At 42.1% G+C, this 23119-nt stretch overlaps 1 protein-coding gene across 5 annotated transcripts in view; it reads right to left on the bottom strand.

The window, feature by feature from the left end:
- DOCK8 (dedicator of cytokinesis 8) overlaps positions 1-23119 on the bottom strand; it is a 172753-nt gene that overhangs the window by 42963 nt on the left and 106671 nt on the right. For all 5 annotated transcript variants that reach the window (XM_063455068.1, XM_063455070.1, XM_063455069.1 and 2 more), the window contains 9 exons: positions 21769-21951; positions 18503-18632; positions 16904-16994; positions 16539-16635; positions 15029-15163; positions 8040-8192; positions 7051-7209; positions 6158-6258; positions 5784-5976 (listed from right to left, as the gene is read on the bottom strand). In XM_063455068.1, the coding sequence (XP_063311138.1) occupies positions 5784-5976; positions 6158-6258; positions 7051-7209; positions 8040-8192; positions 15029-15163; positions 16539-16635; positions 16904-16994; positions 18503-18632; positions 21769-21951 (1242 nt within the window). The remainder of the gene's footprint in view (positions 1-5783; positions 5977-6157; positions 6259-7050; positions 7210-8039; positions 8193-15028; positions 15164-16538; positions 16636-16903; positions 16995-18502; positions 18633-21768; positions 21952-23119) is intronic.

Raw genomic sequence — 23119 nt, 5'->3', positions numbered from 1 at the left:
ACACAGAGCAGAATAGAGACTGTTCCCCGTCCACAGAGTCCATGATACACACTGACACAGAGCAGAATAGAGACTGTTCCCCGTCCACAGAGTCCATGATACACACTGACACAGAGCAGAATAGAGACTGTTCCCCGTCCACAGAAACCATGATACACACTGACACAGAGCAGAATAGAGACTGTTCCCCGTCCACAGAGACCATGACACACACTGACACAGAGCAGAATAGGGACTGTTACCCCTACATAGGGTCACTAGGCAGGTATGGATTGACACCTGTCCTCAAAGCCCATGATACACACTGGGGGGAGCTACTGTCCTCCCCAAACCCTGCGCGGTGGGTGGGGGCCATAAATCACAATGGGGGGGCCTACTTTCCTCCCCCCGGCCCCCATCCCTGCGCGGTGGGTGGGGGGCATAAACCACAATGGGACGGACCTACTGATAGGAGTGGAGTATTGTTCATATCAGTTTAATACCTTCCGCGTCTCCTATCAGTGGACGTGTATATGGCAGCCATTTTAGGAACCGCACACCTGGGACCCGAGCAAGGTCACCTCGTTCAAGCTGCTCTGGTTCCTTGATGAGCCAGCTGCCCGTGAGTTAACATGTCCCGTGGAGAAGCACTCTGTCCTGTAAAGCCTCACCACAAAAAAATTAAATAAATAACAGCACTCGGAGTGGTGAGTTTAGTAAATGTTCATATCAGTTTAATACCTTCCGCGTCTCCTATCAGTGGACGTGTATATGGCAGCCATTTTAGGAACCGCACACCTGGGACCCGAGCAAGGTCACCTCTTTCAACAGGCGACATGATTTGGCCCTGTAAAACTATCCTGGATATTCTCTACAATTTCTATGGATATGGCATTGATTTATGTAACAGGGAGATGGAAGAAGATGCTTGGTCGGTCCTCTTACTTGAAATTTGGGGCACTGCGCGGGCAAGCTAATGTGCCACCAGATAGGAGTGGTGAGTTTAGTATTGTTCTGATCAGTTTAATACCTTCCGCGTCTCCTATCAGTGGACGTGTAAATGGCAGAGATTTTTAATTGTTGAATCACCTCCCCTTTTTAGGCCAAGGTGGGAAGATGCTTAGACCACTGGTATATTGGTGCCATCTTGGAGGATTTTTTTTTGGTTTGGTTTTTGAAGCCACAGTGCTGCACCAGTGGGCCTAAAAATTAGGCATGTAAAAGGAAAAGGAAGCAGCAGCGGGTACAACATCATCATCATCACATCGTACCTCCATGTGTTTAATGCTGCCTGCCTGAGACATATCCTTGTTATCTACATCCTCTAGCAATAATGGTTGCGCATCACTCATTTCTTCAAACGGGTGTGTGAATAACTCCTCTGACATACCAAGTAAAGCGGCTGTGGTGCTAGTTTTGGTGGTGGCGGCAGGCGGGTGAGTGGTATCTTGAGAGGTGCCTGAAGCTAAGCTGGAGGAGGATGGTGCGTCAAGGTTCCGAGCGGAGGCTGTACAAGATTGGGTGTCCTGTGTTAGCCAGTCAACTATGTCCTCAGAACTTTTCAAGTTCAGGGTACGTGGCTTCTGAAAACTGGGCATTATTCTAGGGCAAAAGGGAATCACAGCACCACGACCACGATGGCCCCTGCGGGGTGGCCTGCCTCTGCCTGTCATTTTTTTGGGGGATTAGTGGTACTATGCGTGCAAGCTACTGTGAGACCAGATATGATTGGCAATGTGAACTGTAACAGTTCTGCCGAGCACACACTGTAGGCCTGACACACCCGCTTGAAGACAAGTAACTGCTATTCAATCTATAACAGTGAAAAAAAAATGTTGTTTATAAAAGCACGCTATAGAGACACCAGATATGATTGGCAATGTGCACTGGAACAGTTCTGGAGAGCACACGCTGAAGGAAGGACTGACAGAGCCGCTTGAAGGACACTGACTGGCTGCTATTAGCTTACACTAGAAACCTTTTTTCTTTGTAAAAGCACGCTATAGAGACACCAGATATGATTGGCAATGTGCACTTGAACAGTTCTGCAGAGCACACACTGTAGGCCTGACACACCGCTTGAAGACAAGTAACTGCTATTCAATCTATAACAGTGAAAAAAAAATTTTGGTTTTAAAAGCACGCTATAGATTCACCAGATATGATTGGCAATGTGCACTGGAACAGTTCTGGAGAGCACACGCTGAAGGAAGGACTGACAGAGCCGCTTGGAGGACACTGACTGGCTGCTATTAGCTTACACTGGAAACCTTTTTTCTTTGTAAAAGCACGCTAAAGAGACACCAGATATGATTGGCAACTGTCAAAGCACGCTGGCACAGGTCTGCAGAGCACACGCTGAAGTAGGCCTGACACCCAGACGCTTGCAGACAACTAACTGCTCTTCTATTACAGTGAAAAAAAAATATTTCTTTTAAATGTAAAGCTTAACCTATTGTTAAAACAGATATGAGTGGTGGCACTGACTGTGCAAATGGGCAAGGCATCCAACCTGACACAGAAGCTGGCAGGCAGGCAACTGCTCTTCTATTACAGTGAAAAAAAATTATTTCTTTTAAATGTAAAGCTTAACCTATTGTTAAAACAGATATGAGTGGTGGCACTGACTGTGCAAATGGGCAAGGCATCCAACCTGACACAGAAGCTGGCAGGCAGGCAACTGTTCTTCTATTACAGTGAAAAAAAAATATTTCTTTTAAATGTAAAGCTTAACCTATTGTAAAAACAGATATGAGTGGTGGCACTGGGCAAGTAGGCACAGTATCCAATGTGAATCTCACACAGAAGCTGGCAGGCAGGCACCTGCAATTACATTACACGGGAAAAAAAAAAAAAAAAAAAAGCAGCCTGATGTTATAGCCCTAAAAAGGGCTTTTTGGGGTGCTGTCCTTACAGCAGAGATCAGATGAGTCCTTCAGGATTGTAGTGGACACTGAATACCCTAGCCTAGCTATCAATTTCCCTATCTAATCAGCAGCAGCTAAACTCTCCCTCCTCTCACTAAGCATGCAGCTTCAGAATGAATCGAAAATGGATGCTGGGAGGGAGGTTGGAGGGTGTGGAAGGGAGGGAGTGCTGCTGATTGGCTGGAATGTGTCTGCTGACCGAGAGGCACAGGGTCAAAGTTTGCCCAATGATGACGAATAGGGGGCGGATTGAACTGCGCATGTGTCCGCCCGCCGCGGCGAACGCGAACACGCTAAGTTCGCCGGGAACTGTTCGCCGGCGGACAGTTCGGTACATCACTATTCTTGATAAAGTAAGTTGAACAAAATGCATAGATCTTTTTGCTCTCTTGCTGTAGAAATAACTGCTGAGGTACTGATTTTATTGGCCTGGTTTGGATATGTTGCGGCTTTTAAAGCCGTAATGAGTGAATAAATCCTTGGATTTTATGAAGGTGGACATTCCTGTTTCCATTTTATTTTCAGGCTATTAGTTCCCATGGTGAGGAATATTGCGAGTTAAGTATGTGTTGTGTTCACTTTTTATGTAGTTTTTCTGAAGCTTGTCCCATTTGCATCTACACTGTGTGCAGAATTATTAGGCAAATTAGTATTTTGACCACATCATCCTCTTTATGCATGTTGTCTTACTCCAAGCTGTATAGACTCGAAAGCCTACTACCAATTAAGCATATTAGGTGATGTGCATCTCTGTAATGAGAAGGGGTGTGGTCTAATGACATCAACACCCTATATCAGGTGTGCATAATTATTAGGCAACTTCCTTTCCTTTGGCAAAATGGGTCAAAAGAAGGACTTGACAGGCTCAGAAAAGTCAAAAATAGTGAGATATCTTGCAGAGGGATGCAGCACTCTTAAAATTGCAAAGCTTCTGAAGCGTGATCATCGAACAATCAAGCGTTTCATTCAAAATAGTCAACAGGGTCGCAAGAAGCGTGTGGAGAAACCAAGGCGCAAAATAACTGCCCATGAACTGAGAAAAGTCAAGCGTGCAGCTGCCAAGATGCCACTTGCCACCAGTTTGGCCATATTTCAGAGCTGCAACATCACTGGAGTGCCCGAAAGCACAAGGTGTGCAATACTCAGAGACATGGCCAAGGTAAGAAAGGCTGAAAGACGACCACCACTGAACAAGACACACAAGCTAAAATGTCAAGACTGGGCTCAAGACTGATTTTTCTAAGGTTTTATGGACTGATGAAATGAGAGTGAGTCTTGATGGGCCAGATGGATGGATTGGTAAAGGGCAGAGAGCTCCAGTCCGACTCAGACGCCAGCAAGGTGGAGGTGGAGTACTGGTTTGGGCTGGTATCATCAAAGATGAGCTTGTGGGGCCTTTTCGGGTTGAGGATGGAGTCAAGCTCAACTCCCAGTTTCTGGAAGACACCTTCTTCAAGCAGTGGTACAGGAAGAAGTCTGCATCCTTCAAGAAAAACATGATTTTCATGCAGGACAATGCTCCATCACACACGTCCAAGTACTCCACAGCGTGGCTGGCAAGAAAGGGTATAAAAGAAGAAAATCTAATGACATGGCCTCCTTGTTCACCTGATCTGAACCCCATTGAGAACCTGTGGTCCATCATCAAATGTGAGATTTACAAGGAGGGAAAACAGTACACCTCTCTGAACAGTGTCTGGGAGGCTGTGGTTGCTGCTGCACGCAATGTTGATGGTGAACAGATCAAAACACTGACAGAATCCATGGATGGCAGGCTTTTGAGTGTCCTTGCAAAGAAAGGTGGCTACATTGGTCACTGATTTGTTTTTGTTTTGTTTTTGAATGTCAGAAATGTATATTTGTGAATGTTGAGATGTTATATTGGTTTCACTGGTAAAAATAAATAATTGAAATGGGTATATATTTGTTTTTTGTTAAGTTGCCTAATAATTATGCACAGTAATAGTCACCTGCACACACAGATATCCCCCTAAAATAGCTATAACTAAAAACAAACTAAAAACTACTTCCAAAAATATTCAGCTTTGATATTAATGAGTTTTTTGGGTTCATTGAGAACATGGTTGTTGTTCAATAATAAAATTAATCCTCAAAAATACAACTTGCCTAATAATTCTGCACTCCCTGTATTTATTTTCTTATTTGTGCTAAAATTATCCATATTAAGTGTCTCCCAGCATTTTATGTTCCTGTTACTTTTCCATTCTTTTCTTTCTTTTTTTCATAAAAAAATGTGTCACTTCCGGCATTTAAAAAAGTGGTGTAAAAGTTAACTTTTTCTTTCCACCCAATTTTTCCACTGTCAGGGCGGTGTTTTTTTTTTTTTTTGAGAGAGAGAGGCAAGGGTTATTCCTTTTTATTTAATGTATAAAAAAAAAAACCTTCAAATTGTGAATGTGCCCTTTTCTCCCCAGTAATTGGCATAAAACCAGCACAAACTTAAAATGGAAAAGTTTTATAAATTACTCCCATGCTGTCTGAAACAAGTTAAGGGAACACTTATCTTATTGATTACTTAATTAGAACACAATCTACGTGCTATATGTGCCAAAAGAAATGTATATCACAAAACCTTAGAGACTGTTAAATAAATTATGTATATTGTTAATTAAACAAATAAAAAGATTGGAAAACTCCATAGCTTTTCATGGTGATGGATGTGTTTTCTATAAATCACAGAAGATAATATTTTATTAATTTTAAAGGTGTTTAATGAATTGAGTAGGTGAGAAAAAAAAAAAAAAACTCTCCCTGCCCATGCTTTGCCTGGGGACCACCCACGAGTACTTGAAAAAACCCAAACACATTCTTTGCATATTATGTCGTTTTCATAGTTTCATGAATGAAAAAACCTACCTGAAAGCTTACACTGCCTACCGGAAGGTAGCTGCAGTCCTCCAATATGCTCAGGTATTCTGCTACCAGAGCCGCTGCATGTACGAGGCACATAGCTGCCTCTGTGTAACACTTCCTCTTTGCATGCTTCTCTGCCATATTCTGCAGCCATGTCAGTCTCAGGTCTGGGGATGTTTGGTAACCCTTGGCAATCCTAGTGTGCAGAAAAAATATATTACACATTGTATACTTCCAGAGACTTCATTAGTGTGCCAATGAAAATTACAGTTTGAACTAGACCGATCAACCCTACTAGAAGTGTTGTGATCTAATTACAAAGCTAATCTTGTCCCAACAAACATTAAGTAAGCACAAAGTAGCTAGGAGACAATTACCTGTACATTAGGTCCATAAGCATTTCTGGATCCTCTTGGAATGCCCGCATTTTTACCGTGTCTGACAGTATACTGTTGAGATTACTCAGAAGTTCATCTACCTACAATGGAAGTGTTTAACTTGTTGAAATCTGAAATTACTTAGTACATGGGATGAGTGATGGGGAGAGAAAACTGTGAAGACAATAAGGCAATGCAAAATGTTTATGGCCATAATTAGAAGGAGAGTCAGTAAAGATGGCTACTGGTAGAGGGAAGTTCGTTCTTTGTTACCATACCACATTTTGCTCAAAGTGTGGTAGGAGAATGTGGAGTGCCTACACAATGAGAGAACTATGTATTCACTAACTGATGTTAGACTGCAACTACAAAAGGGACATATAAATGGCAATACAAAGTCAACAAACAAAAAAAGAAGATCAAAAAAGCATAAAGGAGAAAGCCAATACAACAAATGGGAATAAGGGAGAGGAGGGGAGTTATAACCACACATGGAGGGAGGTCAAAAAGTAAATTATTAGTCAGAGGAAGGACACAGATCACAAAGATGCTAAAGGTTAAAAATACACAAAAAGGGGGAAATGGTATAAAAAGCACAAGCTAGGACACCAAGAATTTCAAAGAGCTGTAAAAGGTGAAATAAAGACAAAAAAATTGTTTAATGGCACATATAAGAGCATTGGTTTCTGTATTTTTCTCTTGTCCTAATCATTAGGATTTGTGATGAAAATGAAAGCATACATTTAAAAAGGCTTAAGCTTTTTTACATTACTAGAAAAGAACTATGTTATTTGTGAGCCATTGGAAAATCATTCTTCACAAAGCAAAACAGAAATGAAGGTTACACTACAAAATCTGGATAGATCTATAGCTGTAATGGGCAGATCGAATACCTGGGCTGGAAAGAGAGTAGGTTGCATTTCTTCATCTTCCTCTGCATAAGCCAGAATGGTCCTCAATGATTTTCGCAAGTACTCTTCATTAAAGTCCTGAGATTTGCCAACCAATGATGCCAACGACATGGTCACTTGCATCTTCACTCTGGCAAAGTTCTGAATAGATCCCAAACTTAGCGTAAGGATTGTAAGGTTTACAGTACAGTAATACATTAAGAGACAATGGGACTTGCATAGTCCACCTTAGTGTATTCATTAATCTGAAGCGTTCGTCTGTCCATGTTTGTAGCTCATAATATTACAATTCATACTAAAGTGAATATAATATATTCCAATATTTCAGATTGTCATCTTTAGTTTTATAGGTTGTGGCTAAAGGGGCTGGGACAGAGCATTACAGAGCAATGTTAAACAATTCCATAATCTATCAATGGCTTTCTATATAACTAGACAAGTTGCTTGCTATAAGAACATATTTAATTTATACAATAATTTTAATAGAATAATTACTCCAATCTAAAAGCATATTACAGTGAGTTCCTATACTGCCAAGCTCTACCAAATGCCAGTACAGACCAACTTTTTTAGCTACCAGAAAAAAAAGAGAGATTACAGTATGAATAAGGAAAAATGTATTTGGGTCGCTGGCACAAAATATGTCTATACATAACGTGTTCTAGCAGACAAAGTCCTTGATGAAATATTTTCGGATTAGCTTTTCAAATGATTTAATATTTTCGGATACTTTTGAAAATCATTTTAAAAATATTTTGGTATTTTATGATCTATTAAAATATTTTTTACATGTGATATTTTAAATTTTTTTTAATATAAAAAAAAAAAAAAAAAAAAAGAATTTGAAAAGTTTATGCAAAAATATAAAAAAAGTTTTTAAAAAAGCTTAGCCAAAAATATTAAATGAATGCCATATTTCAAAGATCTCTCCACATTATTACTAAAACATATAAAAAGAATACATTTCTTACACTTGTGCTGCTAAAGCTGTATCTCATGATCAGGTATAATGTTGCACAAGCCTGGATGCGGGTGCTTTCCATAGCACTGCTGCAATGATGTAGGACCTTCTGGCAGAGATCGGAACACTGCTCCACTTCTTCCTCAAACAGGATGTCACCAAACTACAGCATGGAGATACACAATGTCCAGAGAGGTTAGCCTTGTGTAATGCAATTTAATTTACCAACCATTAAATAAAATGTTCTTCAAAATAAACTAAAATCATTACTAAAATGAAATGAAAACATGTAAAGTGTATTAGAATAGAATCTTCAATACAGTTTTGTACAAAAGCCAAATACCTTTTTTTTAAAAAAAATTCTTTATTTTGTGTGTGCAAAGATCATACATGCGGATTGGCACCGCCACAACAGTTAGTGCAATCGGAATTGTATACATGCTTAATCACATGGCAGTAAAGAGGATCATGGCACTTTTTTTTATTAATGTATTTTAACTTAGCTAGTTAGTCAAGGCTTGAGCTTCACAATATCAATAAGATAAATTTGCTTGGTTCATATTACGTTGGCTAGACTACAGTATGCTTATTAGGATAGTGAATACGCTTAAAACTTAAAGCATGTTGCATTATATTTTTAGGGAGAGTAAACTTTTGCATATCAAGCTTAGCACAAATTATAAAATAGCTTCAACAACGGTTAGATCAGCACATCATTTATAAGGTGAGGCAGAGGAGTTACTGGGATAGCTTAACTGTCAGGATCGGGACAGGGATCCAACACGCAGAGTACAAACAGTAGCCAGATACGTATACCGGACCTTAGAATGGCCGGACTAACGTAAGTAGTACAGTATAGAATGGTCAAAGACAAGCCGAGGTCGAGGGTAACAGAAGACAGGTAAGCGAGAGACAAGCCGAATCAAGGGTAACAGAGATAAGCAGAGTACGGTAAACAAGCCGGGTCAAAACCAAAAGGGATAATAGAATACACAAGCACTGAGTGACTAGAACAAGCTAGAACCACGACAGGGCAATGAGCTAATGAACGAAGCTCTGTTAAATACCCTGTTCAGAGCAGTAACCACGCCTCCGAGGCGTCCTGATTGGTCCTGCAGCAATTGAGTGACAGGTCGTTCCGGAGGAGTGTCCTGATGACAACTTCCTGCCTAGATGCTGTAAAAGGCAGTCACTCCCTCGCGGCCGGCCTTGCATGACCGGATAGACCTTGGGGAAGGGAGCCATCAGGCCGTCTGGATGGAGGAACAGCTAAGTCTCTACCTCTTTCGGAGGTAGAGACCGCAGGTACCCTGACATTAACAGACTGACTGCTTGCAAGTTGCTAGTTCCACCAGATTAATTTCCAAGGTATATCTTAGTGGAGTTGGAAATAAATAAATAAATAAATAAATAAAAATAATTAAAGACTGAGTAAGAAGGAGAATTAAAGTGCATGCTGTTAAACATGGAAATAGTGTGCAACCACTGGAGTAGTGTGGGTTCCTGCAATCTTAGATGTTAATGTTAGGCATCACAATGTTAGGCCGTACAATATGGCTGCTGTGTATGTTGGTCAGAAATTACTGAAAATAAACAAAATAATTACATAGTAGTGTATACGTGGTGGACAGGCACCATGCCAGAGTTAAAGTTCCATTCTCCATTCAACCTATGCCCTGCAGAGGTACAGCAAAGTCCCTGCCTGGTAGACTTTGCAGGCTTGGTAGCACCGGAGAGCATCCGTGTTTGTAACTTAAGCCCTGCAGTATCCACGCGGGCCAGCTCTCTCCACTCCGATCTTGTGGGGAGCCGTGCTTGTGTGACAGTGTGCCGCGGGGTCCAGGATAGTACTCTGCTATTTTCATGCCGTGTCCGGCAGGTCGCTGGTTCTTTGCTCGGGTCCGGTCAGGACAGGGGCATAGCTTACATAGTGGGTGTAGCCTTGCTGTGAAACACTTGTGGGGTAAAACGATGGGCTCTGTGGGTCAGTCGCGTGGGTCTTGGCTGGTGCTTTGCGTTTTGCCTTTTGCCAGCTGGAGGCTGTCGGTTAGAGGGCTTGGAAGCTTTTGGCTTGGGTAGGTGGTGTGTACTGGGGTCTGGGGCCTGCAATGTCCTTGTGGCTGGGTGTGCCGTGGAATGGGCAGGTTTCTCCTTTTGTGAGCCTTTGTTAGTAGGCCCCTTCACCATTCGTAGTTGGACTTCCCTGCCTCCTGGCTGGGGTCTGACTGTGGTTGCTGAAAGTCGTTGCTGCAGCTTCAGCCAGAAGCGCTGGAAGATTTTCTCTAGCCTCTTTAGGGAGTCCGCTGCGGGGTCATGCAATCTCCTCTGCGCCTGGCTTTCGACACGTGGTCGCCAGGGACCGGCATCCGCCGTGCCGCTTGACAGTAGGGTGAGTGTGGGCAAATTCTCTGAGGGGACCGGGTTGATCCCCGCCGGTCTAGGGGGGGGGGGGATAGGAGTGCCACAGATCCGGACCCCGTCCTGGAGCACAAGGGGATCGTCCGCTTCCCCTCTGCTCCGCTCCAGGTAGGCCGCAGCAAGGATCCCAGGGTCTTGGTAGGAGAAATCACACGGGTGATGTATCAGTTAGCTTCCCTGGGTCCCTCTGACCTTAGGTACGTTTATAGGTTTGCTTGGCTGCCGTTTCTGCCGGGTTATAGCGCTTATTTTAGCTAAAAAGTCAGGAGCTCCAGCATATTGCTTCTGGCTCGCTCGAAGGTCAGGCTCCGTCCCCAGCCAAATACCTTTTAATGATCTATTAACCTCAGTGGTTTGATCTTAGCTCATGTGCAGGGCCCTCTTTACATTTATATTGGTCAGTGTATTTTGTGTTAAATGGTTTTTATTTCATAAACATATGTTAAGCGCACATATAACATGTTCAAACTTTTTCTGCATCATACGCCTACGCAGAATAATTGAAAGAACACCAAACCAGGGGCTAATGGGGAGGTTGCCCGTGGATTGGTGTTAATATGCCCTAAATAACTCTCCAAGGCGGGGAATAACCCACAGAATATAACGGTGAAGAGGAGAGGAAAAAAGGACCTAAGTCCCTAATTGGAGAGTTATATGAAATGAGGGGGTCCCTACCTTTTAATAAACCTAAGATAATAAGTAAAAAAGACAGTAAAGGGCCAAACAGGGATTATGGAACCAGTCTAAACCATTATTGTATGGTGAATGAAATAGGTAGATAGGTAATAAAAAGGGGGGGGGGGCGGGAAACAGAGGAATAGGAGAAACAAATCTCCCAATGGCTCACCCTAAGTCCCAAATCCCCACACCTAAAGGAGGCACAATGCTTGCCCTGTATACCTCAGCACAGTAGAAAAACCATAAGTGCCTACCTATAGCTCAATATCCTATCTGGCTACACAGCAGAAGATCAGGATATCGTGACCTGGTCCCATATGCAGGGGGGGGGGGGGGGGGGTAACAGAGGTGGGAGGGAAAGGGAAGGGAATCAGAGGAATAGGAGAAATAACCCTCCTTGGAGGGGTAAAAAGATCCCCAGTAGTTCACCCAGAACCCCAAATATCCCAATTATCCACACCTAGAGAGCGCAAAAAAGCTTGCCCTGTATACCTCAGCACTCAGGATAAACCATAAGTGCCTACCTTCAACCCTAATGCCCTTCCTGTCTCAGTAGCAACGAACACACAATAAGTGAAATCACTCCATAGTGCTACCTAAATCAATAGTGCTACCTAAAGTGAAAAAGAAAATTCTATCTCGACGCGCGTTTCGGCGTTCTAACACGCCGTCGTCTGGAGTAATGAACTTCAATGTAACACAGTATCCCTTTATGTGCTATGTGGCAATCCGTCTGTAAATCGTTAGCCGGTGTGGTTCGTCACGTGTGACGAAATGTTAGTCCTGCGATTGGTCAAGAGCTCTCCCTTGTTTTGATTGGACAGGGGGTGTGGTGACCAGTTGCCAGTACTCGGTATCCACGTGGGGAACGAGAAAAAGTTTGGCGCGATTAGGGGGAGTGGTTTCGTGACGTCACTGTCACTGTCCACATTAACCCATGCGGTGAAACGAAGGGATTGCCAACATATAACTACCCCATAGTGTATTCTTCCCTAATTGATCAAGGAGATATATATTGATTGACTTATTAAGTCAATCCTATTCTCATATGATGATGAAGGGAAGGAGGATAACAATATGGGACGAATATAAAGGGATAAGAGCCTTGATGTAATTATGGCTTAAGGTGCATCAAAATTCAATATGATGGTTTTAAATCCGTATGATAACTAGTAGGTGAACAGTATAGTCACCCTAATTGTATAGACGGGTATTACCACTTATGAATTCAAATGGTGAACCTTCTTGTCATATAACATAAGGGCCTGATATAGTTATGGCTTAAGGTGCACCTATAATTCAAAATGATGGTTTCAATTCCGTATGATAAATAAATAATGGGTGAACAGAACAATCACCCTAATTATATAAGAGGATATTACCACCTATGAATTCAATGGTGAACCTTTGTCCCATAACCCCAGATTCCTAGTGACAGAAGAACATACAGTAAAATAAAAAATATACAATACAACTTATATACAAAGATGGGTGGGATTTCCCTTAGATTATGTAACATCTAAAGATGGAGAGGTCACACAAATGCAGTGAATGAAAATCCCTCATTAAGCCCTATGGGCGAGAGGGTTTTAAGTCTGTAAATCCAATAGGACTCACGTTGTCTCAATTTAGTATCCCAATCACCTCTTCTCTGAGTCCGTGGGATATGTTCAATACCCATAAATTTCAACTTTTTAGAAGAATTAAGGTGATGTATTTTCAGATGGCGGGATATCGGAGTTTCTAAAGGTCTCCTGACAGAATTGACATGTTCCCTAATATGTTTTCTAAAGGGTCTGAACGTTTTCCCTACGTATTTCATGCCGCAAGAACAGGTTAATAGATAGATGACGCCTTCTGTACTGCAGTTGAAAAATGACCGAACCTTAGATGTGTCAGTATTGTTACTGTCAGTAAATGCCTTGGAATTTTTGTCTATAAAATCGCATGCACTGCAGTGGCCACATTTAAAGGTGCCCTTAGGTAGATAGTTTGATAGATCTTTTTTCTTTTTAGGTGCAAGATGGCTCTGTACCAGGGTGTCGCGGAAATTATGACCCCTCCTTGCTGTCACGGAGGGTGAAGGGGTAATTACATGTTTCAGGTGTGGGTCGGACTTCGAAATCGGCCAGTATCGTTTAAGTGTTGCCATCATGTAATCCCAACCCGCGTCATATGTGGCGATGCATCTGATCAGTTTTTGATCTTCTGATTGTGCAATCTTGTCGGTGAGAAGTGTATCCCTATTGGTCTTAATAGCTCTAGTATATGCCCTGCGTAAGACCCTGTTGGGATATCCTTTATCTTTAAAGGCCTTCCTTAGGTCCCAGGCTTTAATCTTAAAGTCCTCTATGGACGAGCAGTTACGTCTTAGTCTTAGGTACTGGCCTATTGGTATACCAGCCTTAAGAGATTGTGGATGGTAACTGGTCCAATTTAGGAGGCTATTTGTGGCTTTTTATTACCTATTTCATTCACCATACAATAATGGTTTAGACTGATACGCCTACGCAGAGGCGCTGCTCGTTTAGCAAAGGTAGTAGTAAATGCTCCTACGCAGAGGCTGTTTTTAGCAATACTTTACATTTTTGTAGTGTTCTACCTGCGTAATAACATGGTTATTTTCGACATTGGCCTATTGCTGCATGCAACAGTGATTAAAACTTATTCAGCCATGTGTGGGTCGGCATGTAGTGTTTGGAAGGTCTGTAGTGTTGAGTGTATGGAACCCCGGGTTCCTCGTCATTTGGTGTTTGGCCCTGTGGGTTTGATCTCTTTTAGGGTCCACTAACGTGTGCAGTAGAGCAGTCTGAGGTGTCGTTACTGTCAGGGTCCTTGATTGTCAGGGTTAGCCGGGGCGATCTGAGTGTCTGCTGCGCTGTATACCCTGGTGTTTTATTCGTCAAGTTTGGTTGGTTTAGAATCTGTGGGTGTCATCCCTCATAGCATTCCTGGTCAGAGCCCTGCTGGTAATTATTTATCTTATGACTAGTCTGTTGCATGGCCCTATCTGTGGGTTCTTGTATAGAGTGTGTTGTAGTTTGCTGGTGCTCGCACGTGTATATGCTTCCTTTGCTTCTCTGTGTCTCGGTGTCTGTGTGGGATGTCGTTGGGTATGCCGTCGGGCGTCTCGGTGTGGGCATGTTCCTGTGTTTGAGGGTTGGGGACCGTCGGTGCATATTGATCCGTGTCCCGTGTGTCAGGTAGTGATGTAGCTACTTGGGAGCTTGTCATATGTCTGTTTCCGACCCGTGTGGGGAGTCTGGGCAGTGGGAGCGGGTCTATTGTGTGTTGGCGCCCCCTAGTCCGGGAGGCGGGGTTCTGTTCTTTGCCCTACTGGGTCCTATTCCGCCCCGGTTCTTTGTGGTTGTGAGGGCTTTTTGGACTTAATCGTGCAATTGGATGGTGATTGGGTCGTGTGCGGTGTCGTGGGGTCAGTGTATTTTGTACTGTCCTTTCCCCCAAATTGTACAGCACTGCGGAATGTGTTAGCGCTTTATAAATGCTAGTTATAATAATTTATCCCATTTGGATACACTACACTGCATGACCTGCTCTTTCCTCTACAGATACAATACAATACACAATCAATTGTTTTATCTCAACGTTCTCTGTGTGCTGTTCTCATTATGCCCCCCACTCACCCATCCCTATTTTGGACTACGTTGGTTACTACAAAGTCATATTTAGTTGAATAAGGGAACAATACGTTAAAATTAATTAATTTGAAATGCATTTTACAAATAATAAATTTACAATAATGCAAAAATATTTGTTTTTTAGTTTTGTAATGTACTGACACATTAGTTTGTCCAGCAAGACATTGCCCATGCTAGAACGTTAATAAATATTGACAATAAACCCCATTTTGATATAAATTATATTCAGTACGTGTTCATCTACCTTGATAATGACAAGACGGATGGTGGAAAAACAGTGAGACAGATAGATATTGCTCTGGTTGGTACTCAAAGAGTGCACAACAACTTTTAGTACACCTCCAAGAAGACTATCCTTACACTCCACTGATAGGTTTGCCTATTGACAGATAAAAAAAATAAAAAACATTATTAGAAAATACAATACACAGAACACAAGCATTACAATAATAGCACATTCAGCGTGTGGATATAGGTAGCAATAATACTGATGTCCAACCTTTTGGATAATCTGACTATAATCTTAAAAGACATATATTGCTGATTGTCAAGAATAAATATTGGATCTTTATATATAAAAATGTGTCTGGATCTGCCCACTTGCCCAGTACTGTATAATATAAAGCAAAAGGCAAACAATACATCGAAGTGTACCACAACAAAATATTAATTTGGACCCTCATAATATGCCTTTACAGGTAAGAAGGACTGTGAAAGTGTCTTCTCTCCAGGTTACTTTTACAAACAGATGTATATAGCAATCAATGCAATAATCATTGTTGTCTTATGTGGTATGTATGTGGTGCGCTCAGGATTTGAGCAGTTATCTGTAAATTGCTTGCTAATTTTATATTTTATTGGTGTTCCTTGTCAGCATTACTCCCTTAAAGGACCACTATAGTGCCAGGAAAACATACTCGTTTTCCTGGCACTATAGTGCCCTGAGGGTGCCCCCACCCTCAGGGACCCCCTCCCGCCGGGCTATGGGAGAGGAAGGGGTTAAACACTTACCTTTCTCCAGCGCCAGGCGGGGAGCTTTCGTCCTCCTCTCCTCCTTCCTCGCGACGTCATCGGCTGAATGCGCATGCGCGGCAGGAGCCGCGCGTGCATTCAGCCGTTTGCATAGGAAAGCACTTACAATGCTTTCCTATGGACGCTGGCGTCTTCTCACTGTGATTTTCACAGTGAGAAGCACGCAAGTGCCTCTAGCGGCTGTCAATGAGACAGCCACTAGAGGCTCTGGAGGCTGGATTAACCCTCAGTATAAACATAGCAGTTTCTCTGAAACTGCTATGTTTATAAAAAAAAGGGTTAATCCTAGATGGGCCTGGCACCCAGACCACTTCATTAAGAAGTGGTCCTTTAAGTTAACCCTTTGGTTAGCTTAGTTTTTCCTGGAGTAGTAGTAAGCATGCGGTTAAAAAAACAAACAAAACAAAAACCCTTGTAAAGTTTCCTTACTCCTATTACAAACAATCTTCTGGATAAAGGGTAGGAAGTTTTCGCAACTCCAAATGTTGTAGGCTAGATCTATTATTTGCACTTACTGCCATAATGCTGGCACAGCACAGAGAGATGTAGTTTACAAGATCTGGAGTGCTAAACTATGCCTACCCCTGATCTAGATTAATGGAATATAGAGGATATTTACATCTCTAGATAAACAGACACACACATTATCAGCTGTTTATCTGGATATTATGAGGATATTTCCAATTAACCTACCCAGATGAGTATCTCTCTGCTTACTGTACCTGTATAAAAATTTCCAGAACATCCAGGATGATCAAATTGGCTTCAGTCGCTAGGTTCCCACTCATGATGGCTTCTTGGTCAATTTCAGCCTTTGTCCTATTATAAAACAATATAATAATGTTAGGCTTTGGGGAACAATCCACATTTTAAAAAAAGCATATCTTACTGATATTAGTAGTTATATACAATTTAATTAGCTATTATCTATGTCAAGAGGCAAATTCAAAATGAGTGAGATCCTATTGTAGGACTAATTGCACATTCACAATGGCTATGACATGGAGACCTTTTATTCAACATTCTGTTATCAGACACAATTTTTTTAGCTTTAAACTGTAGTTACACTGATTCCAGCCATACTTACATATTAAGCCTTTCATTAGCTTGACGCCACTGTGTCTGTTCCTTCCGCCACCTCAAATTCTCATTCAGTCCAGCAAACCTGTCATTTCCAGCTGAAGAAAGGATAAGGTGACTGGTAAATTCTATGTACTTATAGCTACCTGAATTGATTACATGGCTGAACTGATTCACAGAGTGAACAACATATTTAACAATGCATACAGGGTTAGGGGGAATATGTATGTATCCTGATTCCATGTAATTATACTGTATTTATCAATACACAGATTGTAATTTCGTCAAACGAATCCAACTTTAAAGGTAACACTATACAAGTGGAGAACACAGGTAGGTAGACTTGGGCGTCACCGAAATGTTCTTTTCGTCTGAACACATTTAGTCCGTTTCTACATTCAATTTTGGACGAAATTTGGTCATTATTTTTGTATGAAACTCTGATCCATGCTGCCGGCTGCATCCTGAGGTCGTTTACCAGATAACACCCTAAATCAATACCCTTGTGGGTTTGCCATAGTTAAGGGAACTAAATTAACGAGCTGTTTAGCAGATACCTCCTTTAGAATATTCTTATGGCAATCACACATGGATTAGGGAGCCATCTACTGTAAGCTAAAAGAACAAAATTACGAAAAGCCCTTTCTTTTCTTAATAATGTTTTTTCAGACAACTTTACTGATACCAAGTAAAAATACAATGTATTATTAAATAAGGGAGGTTAAATCCTCCCTCCTTCCGCTACCCACCAATTTGCGAGTGGCATGTATACTAAACAGCGAGCAGCAGTCATTACAAAAGACTAGCAACTGGGCACCTATTGCTGCCCATTTGCTGATCCAATAAAGAAGACCTGGCACAGGTAAACATGCCCCCATAGTGGGGCACCTACTAAAATAATTAACTGGGAGAGACAGTGTTCCTTCCGTACCTTGCAAGTGGGGGGGATGGCATTAAATTAAACAGGGGCTTGCAGCCTGCACCTGTGGCCACAATATATATATATATATATATATATATATATATATATATATATATATATATATATATATACACACACACACACACATATATAATATAAATTTAACATGGGGACATCGTGTTTTACCAGCTTTCACCCATTTGTGGCAAGAGGAGGCTCTAAAAATAATAAAACATGTCCCCCTAGTCTCTGACAAGTAAATCTGCAGATTTACCTGTCTGAGTACTCTGATTGGTTGACTTGATCCAACCAATCTGGTGGGGGACAATCGGTCCACCCCCTTGTTATTTAGGGCCTCTACCAACCACTAATGGATGGAGGCTGGGGGATGACAATAGGTCCACCCCTTGTCATTTAGGTTCCCAACCCACCACCATTGAGTGTAGGCAGAGGAGGAGGAGGTCTACCCCCTTGTTATTTATGGCTCGCACCCACCACCCCCTATTTCCCCCCACTTTCTCAGACTGTCGGACATCTATTAAGTAGCAATAATATAACGTTTAAAATTAATCAACTTAAATACCTGTATTAGGTATAGAGAAAGATTAAGGACTACACGTTTGCTGATAAAACAACTGCAAGCTAGAAGCCTAATAAAAGTAGAGAATACTAAATGCACATTACCTGTTTTCCAGCGTCTCATCATTTCCCCCCTGGCTCCTTCACCCCTTAGCAGTGCTTCCTCCAAGCGAGCTTTCACATCTTTTGACTTTTGAAGTACCAGTGTGCTCACTCTGTCAGTTGACTGCTTTCCCTGAGAATTTATAAAACATGTCAGCACTGAACACACTGCATAAGCACACATATAAAACATATATTGCAAGTGCAAAAATCTGTACACTCATCACAATCTTAATTTGTGCACACATCAAATCATATAGTGACTTTTATTTTTTTTTACACATGAAGTGTACAGAGAACATGTAGTATGTCTGGTGCACAATAACACAGCTTATTCATCACAAGTAAAGGTAAATAGATTATCTCAACCTGCAATGGAATAACGTGAGAAACACTTTAGAGAACTGAACATACAGCGCCTTTGCACTGCTCTAAGCTGGTCAACTAAACTATTGTAATCCATTCTCCATGGAATTGAGCAGTAAGTGCAGTGCTTTTTTTATTTATTTTTTATATCTGTTTATTTCATCAAGAGGTCCTCCTGTCATTTTTTTTATGACTCAAATAGAACATAGAACAGCATAGCACATGTCACACAGGTCTGCGTCAATTAAGTGTCAAACCATGGAACTCGCAGGTTCGGTGAACATTTAAGCAACACGTGAGACACGCAGGTCTCAATTGTTATTGGGTTAGTTATAGGCAAGTTGATTACTAGTTAGTGGACAATTGCAATTACTGTCTAACATCAGCAAAACAGCGTTTCAATAATTGTTTGTGGTCGCTACCTCGGTGGTCAGTTGGACGCCCGTCTAACATGGTGCCGGCATGTGTCTCTTAGTCACCTGTGGCTAATACCAAGAGGTGCATCCCTAAATGGGGGGTCCCTGCGCGGAGGCCCAGGGGGGTGACAAGTATCCGAAAAAAAGGGGGGAAGGAGGGTAGTAAGGAAAACAGAAGGAAAGTTTTGCTCTCAGTAAGTTGTGTCGTGTCCAGATTATTGCGTCTCTCCGACACTACTGGTGGTGTCAGAAGTGTTGTAGTGCCAGAAGTGTTGTAGTGCAATAGCATCTTGAAGTCAGCGGAGTCTGTTGACAGAATCCACTGAATCCAGATATTTAGGTAAGTTTGGGGTCTCTCACTGCTACGGAATATCAGGTCTTTCATAGCACAGAGTTCTTCCATTCACCACAGTTCCATCGGTGGGGTTATGTCTTTCTTACAGAATAAGGGCACCAGTCCCATGGCGACATTCAGGATTCGTATCGTCAGTGAGTTTTTGTATGTGGATGTGCGGGTTTTAGTGTGATGTAAGAGAATCGGCGCTGGTCTGAAGGGGGGTGGGTCATCTGAAAATCTTTGAATGGTACTGTAGATCTTTTTACATAATGATTTTATTTTTTAACACTCCCACCATAAATGAAGTAAGGTGCTCACCTCTTCTCCACACCTCCAACAACTGTTATCTATGCTTGGTATCATTGCCTGTAGGGACTGGGAAGTCCTGTAATAGTAGGTTAGCTATTTGTACGCAGTCTTTTGTGTTTTACTGGACACTGCGAAGTGTAGTGTGAGGTCACAGATTTTGTGCCACTGTGTGGTAGTTAGTGTTTCTCTTAAGGCCGCTTCCCATTTCCCCACAAAGCAAGGTGCTGGTTGTAAAGGAAAGGCCGGGTTGTAAACCAGTGGGTGCAAGGCCACTGGGAATGATGAAAGGGCCGGCTTTGGAGCCTGGGTGTGCCATATCGTGATGGTTGCCTTAATGAGTGGGTGTCTAGCTACTAGTTTGGCACTGTGTGTTGGTTCCAGCCAGGGCATGACCGCCATGGGCCTGCCCACCTGTGTGGCTTCCATTTCTTTCCACAGTTTAGTCATGCCCCGTTTGGATCACTCTACTATCCTTTGCAGGTGGGTGGCTTGATAGTATAGCTGGAGAGCCAGACCTCTCTCTGACTTCGGCAGTGTGAGGATGTCGTGTCATATGCGGGCTTTGGATTTGCGCTAAATGAACCTCAGGATCAGCGTGTGCAATGTAATAAAAATGTTGGAATGGTTATCGGTATGGTTTGAAACAAGTAGAGCACCCGTGGTAGGAGGTTCATTTTGACTATCCCCACCCTGCCAACCACGGGAGGTGTGGTAATGACCATTTCTCCAGGTCCTCCCTCAGCCGCATCAAGAGCGGCTGGAAGTTGGCCCAGTAGAGCTGGGTGCATTCCCTTGTGACCCCGATCCCTAGGTATTTCAAGGCAGATTCTGTCCATTTGAAGGCAAAGAGGCTTTGAATGTGTATGACCTGTTCTTTTGGGAAAGACAGGTTAATTATTGTGGATTTCGAGTAATTCATTTAGAAATTTGATAGCGAGCCATATGTGTCAAATTCTGTTATTATGTGTCTAAGTGAGCTGTCCAGGTTTTGTCATATAAATTGTAAGTCATCTGCATAGGCCGCTAAGGTATGGACTGTGTTGCCTATATTCATCCCCTGTATGTTTGGGTTCTGTCTGATCACTTGGAGGAAGGGTTCGAGGGCAAGGACGAAGAGCAAAGGAGACAGCAGGCAATCCTGTCTAGTGCTGTTACTGATCGGGAATGGGTTCGTGAGTGCTCCGTTAACACAAAATCTGGCTGTGGGGCAGGAGTAGTGTTTAATCTTTAAGCGCACATAAAGAACATTTAACTAATTTTCTGTCTCAAGTAACATTTCTTGAATTAGTGACTGTGAATAATCAAGGACCACATCCACAGGGGCATTCACTACAGTCTGAATTGTGAGGAATTTACAAGGAAATTGCTCATTTTAAGTAAAAATAGCCAAATTATAAAAAAAATACCCATGCGATTCACTAAACTGTGGATTGTGTGATTTTCACAGATGAATTGTAATTTTAGGCTAAAGAAGTCGAGCTGAGGGGAAAAAAACTGCTGCTTTTATCTAAAATTGAACTGCATAGCCCTGTAAATCTGCATTGTACTTTAAGAATGTTACGACCCATTTAAAAGGTACTGGCAATACTGGTATTATGAAATATACAGGGTAGGAGGCATGACTTGAGACTGGCAGAGTTAACATTACACTTGTTAACTTCACATAACAAACATGGTTTAATACACCATAATGTTGACTGAGAAAAAAAATAAAACAATTAAAAAAAATACTGAGGTCAAAGAGATGTTTTGCCTACAAAAAGAAAATGGCTTTGATCCATTATATCTCTATTATGTCTTTGTGATGAGACTATAAAGGTTACGTAGTATTGATGACTTACTTTGTATTCAAAACAGGAGACACACATGTAGAGTAAGTCCAGAACCCTGTGCAGCTGTAAAGTTGGGAGATAGGCAAGCCATTTCTGGATCATACTTTGCTCTGCATTTTTCATGATCCACAGGAAACAAGTTAAGAGATTTCTTGTAGATTCAGAACTCAAAGTGGTGTACATTTTAAGGGGCTGGTAAGCAAAAACAAAAAAGGCATGTATGTCAGTGGTTCCCTCATACATTATGGCGCTGTCTTGGCGTCATACTTGACTCTGGTCTCACCTTTGAGTCTCACATCCAGTTTGTTGCCAAGTCCTGTAGGTTCCAACTCAAAAACATAGCCCGCATCCGCCCCTTTCTTACGCAAGATGCTACCAAGGAGCTTGTCCATGCTCTAGTAATTTCCCGCATGGATTACTGTAACCCTCTCCTGATTGGTCTCCCCAAAAGTCGTACTGCCCCGCTACAGTCTGTAATGAATGCTGCAGCTAGACTGATTTTCCTATCCAGTCGGTCCTCGCACACCTCGCCCCTCTGCCAGTCCTTACATTGGCTCCCTGTATCCTATAGGAGTCAATTCAAAGTGCTAACCCATACATTTAAAGCACTGAACAATTCCAGCCCCTCTTATATCTCTTCACTGATCCAGAGGTATGCCCCTCCTCGTACCCTCCGCTCTGCCCGCGACCACCTCCTGACCGCTGCTCGCACCCGTACGGCCAACTCACGCTTGCAGGATCTCTCACGGGCGGCTCCTCTCCTATGGAATAACTTGACTACTGCCATCAGACTCTCCCCTAGTCTTCAATCATTTAAGAAGGGCCTTAAAACCCATCTCTTCAGGAAAGCATATGGCCTCCCAGAGTAATCTCTCCCTTACATACCTGTCGCTTGCTCTCCTATGGGATAGTGCTTTGCTCTCTCCTCCAGCTCTGCTTCACTCCTACTTGATATTTCCTATCCTAATGTTTCTAATACCCCACCTCCTATAGACTGTAAGCTCATTTGAGCAGGGTCCTCTTCAACCTATTATTCCTGTAAGTTTTCTTGTAATTGTCTTATTTATTGTTACATCCCCCCCTCTCAAAATATTGTAAAGCGCTACGGAATCTGTTGGCGCTATATAAATGGCAATAATAATAATAATAATAATAATTATAGCCTAGAAATTAATCTATCTTGAACTTATCTATGCTTACACATATATACGGTCACTTGGTAATGATACTTGCATGCCACACACGCCCATAGAAACCCATGGTGGGTGCAAGGCATGATATAAGCCAGAAACTACTGGAAAGGCAAGGTATACAATAAGCAGGTAAGTGATTAAGTTGGTGAATAAATCCAAACAATGCC

Source organism: Pelobates fuscus, chromosome 5 (genome assembly GCF_036172605.1).
Source record: "Pelobates fuscus isolate aPelFus1 chromosome 5, aPelFus1.pri, whole genome shotgun sequence".
In the NCBI taxonomy this organism is placed as follows: domain Eukaryota; kingdom Metazoa; phylum Chordata; class Amphibia; order Anura; family Pelobatidae; genus Pelobates; species Pelobates fuscus.
This window is presented reverse-complemented; position numbering and strand designations above follow the sequence as displayed.